The 9,319-nt window shown below is 33.1% G+C and overlaps 1 protein-coding gene across 1 annotated transcript; it reads right to left on the bottom strand.

Annotated features, from left to right (window-relative positions):
* Positions 1-3,689: 3,689 nt before the first annotated feature.
* LOC141294145 (claudin-34) lies at positions 3,690-9,302 on the bottom strand. Its single transcript, XM_073826237.1, has 2 exons — positions 8,431-9,302; positions 3,690-5,352 (listed from the first exon to the last, which is right to left on the bottom strand). Exon 2 carries the CDS (start codon positions 5,171-5,173, stop codon positions 4,457-4,459), a length of 717 nt encoding a protein of 238 aa, XP_073682338.1. The 5' UTR covers positions 5,174-5,352; positions 8,431-9,302; the 3' UTR covers positions 3,690-4,456.
* Positions 9,303-9,319: the final 17 nt, after the last annotated feature.

Raw genomic sequence — 9,319 nt, 5'->3', positions numbered from 1 at the left:
CAAGACTGTGCACACCAATTTTCATATAGATAGGACAAATGGTTGCGCAGTTATACACATTTTAATGTTTTTATTTTTCACTCTTATAGCAGCACCAAGTGGCCAAGCTCTGCATTTTTTCTCCTACAACCTCAGACTGAGCTCTTACATAAGTGTGCTGAGTTTGGCGGAGATATCTAATTTCATTTAGGAGTTATAGACATTTTACTAAAAGTGGACCCACCCCTTTTGAACGTTTTGGCGTTCCTTTGTGATGGTGAGTCAAAACTTCAACTTTTTTTTATTCATATTCACTCTCCAGGGAATCTTTCTGCATTAGCTTGGTTCTGATCAGATGAAAAACTAGCACTAGTTTGCAAAAGTAGGTATTTCCAAAAATATTAAATACCCCCAAAATTTCGCCAGACGATCAAATCTGAGGCATGCATTTTGTCCGGTTTAGGAATTCTGAGCGATTTCATACTTTTGAATGCTGTAGCGCCCCCGTTAGGTCGATTTGGGCGAGCTTTGGTCACGTTGTAGTCGGTGTGAGTACTACCATCCCTCCAAGTTTCAAGTCTCTATGACTTACGGTTTGGTCTGCATGATCAGTTTAACGCGGAGCTCGCTGATCCGTGACCAATCTAACAATTACAATAGAGATTAAACGCTACGCTGAAGTTAGCACCAATAATAATTTATAATACTTGAGAAGCAAATCAGCATATTAGAATGATTTCTGAAGGATCATGCGACACTGAAGACTGGAGTAATTATGCTGAAAATTCAACATTGCATCACAAAAATAAATTACATTTTAATATGTATTGGAATAAAAAGCTCTTCATTTAAATTGCAATAATATTTCACAATAATACTGTCTTTACTGTATTTTTTTAAATCTTAACTATTCCAAACTTTTTTTTATTGCAAACAATGCTTAATGGAGGCATGTTGCATTAAAACTCAATTTAATTTTACATCCTAATAGTAGCATACTGTCATTATTGTATATACTTTCTTATCAGTAACAAAGTAAAAAATTTAAGTGCATAAACCTGAATCTGAATCATAAAAAAATGAATCTGCTCTCTCAGTTTATATGCATGTGAAGCTTCTTACCCAACATTTAGTATGTAATAAACCTAAGAAAATGTTGTCTGTGATTACACTGTCCTTTCAGGATCAAGCAGAAAAAAGATTAAGGAAATATCCTTTAATTCCTTCATTGACTTAATCATCAGGATTACAGTCTGACTCATAATTCCCTGTCCGAGCCTTTATCTTCTTCTTCCAGTAATGAAGTGTTTCCTACCGTCAGTTCTGTTCCTGACTTTGGGTTTATATCAGCTTTGGGTTTTATATCAGATAACAAGCTGATCTCTTAGTACAAGTACAGAAAAGTTAGCTTTTTACAACAAAGATCAAAACAGAGGATACCACTAGCAACGTCAAGGTCATGGGTTCGATTCCAAGTGAAAGTATGAACTAAAAAAAAACAATGACTTAAATGCAAAGTCGCTTTAGATAAAATGCCAAATGCATGAATATATATTTCTATAATAACTATGTGAAATTCAAATATTATACAAAATCAGTGCTTTAATTTTGTTTGATAACAACATGCTTCATACAGTATACAGCAACAGTGCTGTGAACAATAATAGACCCGTTTAACAATTTAAATAAATTACACACAAACAATGGAATATAGGCTAAAAAGCAAGAAAAAATGTGAGGAAAAATAGAAAAATATTGCAATTTGAATGTAAACAGGAGAAATATAAAAACTCCCCACCTATTTTAAATTAAAAACTTTGGTTCAGTAAGTTGTTGCTCTTAATTTTTAAAGTAAAATCAACTTGGTTGTACAGTATAAGATAGCATAAGAAAAACAGAATAGAAAAAAATGAAATATAGTGCAATTAGAATGTAAACATGTAAAACACAAAAACGTTTCACCTATTTTAAATTAAAACTTTGGTTCAAGTGTTGCCTTAATTTTTAAAAGTATAATCAACTTGGTTGCGCAGTAAACATTTCAGCATAACATTAAACCAACTTCAATAAATCAATTAGAATTTCAAATATCTTACAGAAGTTTAAATTGCTCAATTTATTTTGATTAGTTAAAGTAATGTAAAAACATAAGTTGCAATGACTTGATCATATATAGCTTTTTTTTTCTTTTTTCTTTTTACAGTGTATATACTGTGTTTTCTGGAATCATGTATTTTATCATTCGAAATGTGCTGGTGCTTCATGGAACATGATCTTTAATTAGTATCCTAATGATTTTTGGCATAAAAGAAAAATCGATAATTTTGACCCATACAATGTATTTTTGGCTATTTCTACAAATATACCCGTGTTCGTACACATTCTCATGAATTAGCCACCTCGTAAAACAGGCCTATGTATGAATTGGTCCTGAGATAGCGTTAGGAGTTTTGTATTTGCTAATGTGACTACAAATTGTAGTCCATTACTGATTAAAAATTATATAACGGAAATTGTAATTAATGCAATCTATTGGATTACACATATAAAGTAATGTATTCTGACAAATTTTATTACTTTCAAATTACTCTTGGATTACTTTTGACATAACTTGTAAAAAAATATTTTCCATTCTTTGTTATCAACATTATAAAGTGCATTAAACTTTACATGCACCAGGAATTCCCAAGGGTTTGTGAGGAGATAAAAGCCATTAACATTAACATTAACTGTGTGGCCTTTCCATTTTATGCAGAATTATACATGGGATGTTTTGTCAAAAATAAAGAATTTAAAGATTTTATGATAGATTTTGATTCAATGCATATTTAAACTAAGGAATCCTTAACTTTGAATATATATATATATATATATATATATATATATATATATATATATATATATATATATATATATTTAAAATCTAGATGTTAGCAAAATCCTAACGGGTCAACATAACCTTTCTAGTTAAATAATTATTATGGTGTTTCAATAGTGACAAATTTGGAAAGAGGACAAATATTCCAAAACTTTCTGAAAATACAATATGAGAATCAACTGCACAATTACTAGAACTACATGCACATATTTTGGAAAAAAAGACATTTCTTTCAAGAAGTTTCCAACTTTGCCTTTGTAAAATGGCCAATATAAGTGGTAGAATTGTCAATACATTTTGAATAATTTACTGACATTGTGTAAATAATATGTAATCATGTAATCTATTATTACATGCGCACTTTAACTGAATCTGATTATGTAATCCAGATTACATGTAATCAGTTACAACCCAGTGTATTTATAATACTTTATACAAATATTGTAATTAATATTTTAAAGGCGAGACACTGCAGGTGAATAGGGAAAAAAATTAACTAATAGTTATCACCTTACTTACTCAGTTAATTGATTACATTGATAATTGCAAACCTTTTTTGTATTACAAGTTTTCTAAAATGTTAGGTTTTAATATGCAAATGAGGCATTATTTAATGAAATATGCAGTAATTTTCATACATTTCTAGTACAAAAATCTAAACACTGGATGAAGTCAGTTTCAAAATTCTTGTTTATTTTTTTTACATATTAGAGTCAAATGTTTTTACAGAAGGATTTTTGGGTATATTATTTCGTCACACCTTAATTTAGAAAAAACGTAGAACAGACTGAAAACACTTTTTTTTAAAAACATTTTTTGGGGAATAAAAACCTTCAGGATAAAGACAAGAATAAAATGTAAGTTTGCATGAGTGTTACTGAAGTGGAGATTTATGGCTCAGTGTAGGAGAAAAAAACGGCCTTTAAAAATATGTATTGTAATTGAACTCAATTGACACAAACAGATAAAGTGCTAAGAAACACTTAACAGTAGCATTTCCATTACCCCTTAAATTGTGCAAAATGAAATTGCAAATTGAAAATATGCCTAATGGAAAAACGTCCATTGCACAAAAACAACCATATATCGCATAAAAGTTTTTACGCTCATGTGAGGTGGTTTTCAGGCAATTCGAAAAAGGCAATGGCATTTACATTCGATTAAATATAGCCAAAATCCCACATAAATCCATTGCCATGACTTATCGCGAGAGGAAAAAAAAATTTTTTTAGTCTCATAACATCGGTTAATGGAAACGCTGTCATTTCACAATACTTTTTAATCAACATTTATGAAATGTCGCCAAAGATTTGGGTAAATCTGTAATAGAAATTCACCTAGTGTCTTTTGGGAATTTTCTTACCACTAGTCTAAAAAAAGAAGTTCATTAAACACCAAAAAGCCCAAACTCTCAAACTTGAGAGGTGCATGAAAAAAAAAAAAAAACAGTGTTTTTGCCTGCAGTGTCTCCCTTAATTAGTGTTTGTAAAGTAATAATTACACTAATGTTACATGAAGACCCCTAGGGGCCTAAAAAGAACTCAGCATACAAATTACTGATGGTGTACAGCATCAAAAACTCACATCCGTGCACAAGTCTCAACTTCTGAAAATTGGATTGTCAATTCCCTGACGGTTCACATCTGTTCCCGATGTACCTTCTCCAGGCCAGGTTGGCCTCACTTTGGGCTGCAGAATGTCCGGGACCCTGTAGGACAAAAAAACCAGCCCGCTAAAAACCAACAAGATTGATGCAAAAATCCCCACGATGATAGCAGATCCAATGGACTGGTTTACAGGAGCGGAAGGCATGCGAAATTCCGTCGGGAACGATATATTTTGATTATTCACGACAGAATTGAGATTCCAACACACGGGAACGAGCGTAGAAACTCCAGTAAGAATAAGCAAAACCCCACCTGAAGAAAACGCCAGTTTGATGGGTTTGAATTTGTTTAATCCGAAGTAAATGTTCCTGAGGGCGTAAACGACGCTGGCGTTTCCCGCCAATCCGAGAATCAGCGCCAAGAGCATCAGCACTTGCGCCGCGGCGATTTCCGGTGGAGTGTAGGACTCTGACAAACGAATCCTCTGACAAAACATAATCTGATTGCCGGATAAAATCGGAGCGTGGCTATAAAAACACACTCTCCAGATACCAATCCAAGCCAATCCTGAGGTAATGACTGACAGATCGGACACTTCCCAAACTCTCCATTCCACCAAGCCGACGGTTACGATGACTAACGTCCAACCGACGGTTCCGAGCCAAAGCGCCACAAACTGTGCGTTAGCCGTGTGAACAAGGTAAGGCATGACGTCCGGTCTCAAACTGCGGTTTTCTTCCTGAAAAGGTCCATCCTGAAGAGCCTCGATCGTCTTTCTGAGGTGGTTGAACGTGACTCAGGTCTTTACGGAGTTAATTGCTTGTTGTGGGTTTAACTAACCAATGCTGTCGCCAAGAAACCTAGCAAACAAAGCTCACAGACATCCCTCTGAGAGAAAGAAACAGAGAGATATTTAGTTTAGAGATCACTAACTTCCTGTTGCTTATGTTTGAGAAACCAAAGAGAAATGTAATGCACTTGAGGTCAAAAGTTTACACCCCTCTTTCAGAATATTCAAAATGTAATTATTTTAGCAAAATAAGACGTTATTGTTTATTTAGCACTGACCTGAATAAGATAGCCTATATCTATTACATAAAAGATGTTTACATATAGTCCACAAGAGAAAATAGTAGTTCAAAAGTTTACATTCCCCTCTTAGAATCTGCAAAATGTTCATTATTTGACCAATCTGCATTGTTTATTTAGTACTGACCTGAATAAGATATTTCACATAAAAGATGTTTACATATAGACCACAAGAGAAAATAATAGTTCAACAGTTTACATTACACTCTTTCAGAATATGCAAAATGTTAATTATTTGACAAAAATGAATGTTATTGATTGTTTGGCACTGGCCTGAATTAGATGTTTCACATAAGGTTTTTACTATACTGATAGCAGAGATGTCAACATTTGGCTGTTCAAATACCCATGTGAGGTCTCTCTTAAAGTTTTTAAAGCATTTTCTAAAATTTTTAGTATGACAAGGGAGATTTAGCTTAGAGATCACTAACTTCCTGTTGCTTATGTTTGAGAAACCAAACAGAAATGTAATGCAGTTGAGGTCAAAAGTTTACACCCCTCTTTCAGAATATGCAAAATTTAATTATTTTAGCAAAATAAGACGTTGTTTATTTAGCAACTGACCTGCAAAAGAAATTTCACATAAGATGTTTACATAAAGTCCACAAGAGAAAATAATAGTTCAAAAGTTTACATTCCCCTCTTTCAGAATATGCAAAATGTTCATTATTTTAGCAAAATAAGACATTGTTTATTTAGTACTGACCTGAATAATATATTTCACATGTTTACATGTTTACATAACGTCCACAAGAGAAAATAATGGTTCAAAAGTTTACATACGCTTGGTTCTTAATGTTGTTACCTGAATGATCCACACAGCTGTGTTTTTTTGTCTCTCGTTTGTCCTGAACAGTTAAACTGCCTGCTGTTCTTCAGAAAAATCCTTCAGGTCTCACATATTCCTACATATTCCTCATATAGACACATTAAAATGAAAATAAAGTAACAATTATATGTTCGCTTCTCTATTTGTTGGGTATTATTGTGTCTGGTTTGTACATTTTAATCCTACAGAAATCCTAGTTTCTCTTTTTTGTCACATCCATAACGCTGGATTTGCCCAGATCCATCTTTTCGCACTGAGGACAACTGAGGGACTCATATGCAACTATTACAGAAGGTTCAAACACTCACTGATGCTCCAGAAGGAAAAACCATGCATTAAGAGCCGGGGGTGAAAACTTTTGAACAGATTGGAGATGTGTACATTTATCTTGTTTTGCCTAAATTCATTTAGTACTGCCCTTTAGAGGCTACAGAAAAAAGTTACACGTTTCCCAGAGAAAAAAATAAGGTAAATTTACACTAATCTTTATGCATCGGCTCTTAATGCATGGTTTTTCCTTCTGGAGCATCAGTGAGTGTTTGAACCTTCTGTAATAGTTGCATGTGAGTCCCTCAGTTGTCCTCAGTGTGAAAAGATGGATCTCTAAATCATACAGTCATTGTTGGAAAGGGTTCAAAAACACAGAAATGCTGAAAAACCAAAGAATTTGTGGGACCTGAAGGTTTTTTCTGAAGAACAGCAGGCAGTTTAACTGTTCAGGACAAACGAGAGACTCATGAACAACTATCACTAAACAAAACACACAGCTGTGGATCATTCAGGTAACAACTCAGTATTAAGAATCAAGTGTGTGTAAACCTTTGAGCTATTATTTTCTCTTGTAGACTATATGTAAACATAATTTATGTGAAAAATATAATTCAGGTCATGAACTAAATAAACAATAACATGCATTTTGTATGATCCCTCTTTATTTTGGTTAAATAATTAACAAGGTGTATGTAAATTTTTGACCTCAGCTGTACTTCACCTAAAGGTTGGGAGTTGGTAAGATTTTATTAAGATTTTTGTCTCTTCTGCTCACCAAGGCTGAATTTAATTGATTAAAAATACAGTAAAATTGTGAAATATTATTACAATTTCAAACAGCTGTTTTCTATGTGAATCTACGTTAAAATGTAATTTATTCCTGTGATCAAAGCTGAATTTTCAGCATCATTACTCCACTCTTCAATGTCACATGATCCTTCAGAAATCATTCTAATATGCCGATTTGCTGCTCAAGAAACATTTCTGATTATTATCAATCAGTTTCAAATGAACTTCATAAATGTATACTGTCACTTTTAAACAATTGAATGCATCCTTGCTGGATAAAACTATTAATTTCTTTAAATAAAAATCGTACTGACCCCACACTTTTTAAACAGTGTTATATATGTAGGTTAGTAAAGAAACTATATCTGAGGATGATGAGAAATGCTTTACAGATTATGGCCTGATTCGTCAATGATAAACGCCACTTACTACGTCAAACTGAGGTCAACTAACTCTTTTAGTAAGTGGGCCGGTTATAAAATGTTGAAATTCAAGTATATAAACAAATAAAAACAGCTCCTTTGTTCATGGAAAACAAATCTGGAGCAGAATGTCTCATCTAGATGTCATACATTTATGGTACATATTTTAGTGAAAACCGTGATGCATTTCATTTTTCAGGATTCGCAGATGAATAGAAAGTTCAAAGGAAAAATTATTCAAAATAGAAATCTTTTGTAACATTTGATCAATTTACACTTTGATCAATTGAATGCATTTTTGAAGAATACAAATACATATATTATTATTACACATAAGCGTAAGCTCCTTATTTGTATATTCCCATTACATGACGTTTTCTATCGAATATTATAATAAAATGTGTGATATTTCACTTCTTTGCATTTTACATTTACAGATCTGAATGAAATTGTTCATTTCTCAAGCTTTTTGTAGACATCCTAAAATAATATTTCCAATCAATATGCATTAAATCTTATTAAAGTCACAAACAAATTTTAATTAGAAGTATAAAATGATAGTATTACCACATCAGCACCAATTCTGATCCGTGAGTTTGTCTCGATGTACAAGTGAATCCTTCCTCAGCGTTTCCTTCATCTTCAGGGCTTGGTGTTGAACTGGAAACTGTCTGAAACTCAACTTCCTGCTGCTCAGAATTTCTGTGTAAATGAGCTGGTGAATATGTTTCTGTGAATGATTGACCACAGCTCATGAACACTGTCAACATCATAAAATCAAACAATGGGGAATCTGAGATCATTCACCTCGTATTGGAAAAACAGTGTCACAGAGTGACTCATGAAGATCATAAAGTCATGAGGGTGGGTGAGACTTGGAGAGAAGGAGAAGACGTAAGATAACATAAGATAACTTATTAATTATTTTCCGTAATATTCTTGTTTACAGTGTATCATTTCCTTACAGGAAGTGTGATATCAGACAGACAAATTAATTGAATCCCATCCATAACAATGAAGCAGTTGGACAATACCGTTTATTTTTATTCCAATTTACTGCAGAAGTGCACTGCAAGCATGTTATGAACATGATTTTTCTGGTTCACAGGATGAATTTTAGATACAAGAGGAGATATTTCGAACTCCTTTCCTATCAGTGACGGTTATTTCCTAAAGTTTAAAAACAGTAAAGTTTAAAAAACATTTACATGAAAATGAGTAAAACAGCTTTCAGTTTGCATCTAGTCAGGAATAAGCAGATCTAACCTTTCCGTTAATAGCACCGTTAGCTTTCAGCAGCAAAATAAATTAGTTGAACGTATATACAGGTAGACAAAACTTCCTTTAAAAAACAGGAGAAAGTTTTATACAGCACATCCCTGAAAACGCTATATTGAAGAAAACTGGAATCAATGAAAAGCTCAGAAGTGATATAAGAAGGATTGCAAATAAGAAA

The sequence above is a fragment of the Garra rufa genome, chromosome 20 (genome assembly GCF_049309525.1).
Source record: "Garra rufa chromosome 20, GarRuf1.0, whole genome shotgun sequence".
NCBI classification, from domain to species: domain Eukaryota; kingdom Metazoa; phylum Chordata; class Actinopteri; order Cypriniformes; family Cyprinidae; genus Garra; species Garra rufa.
This window is presented reverse-complemented; position numbering and strand designations above follow the sequence as displayed.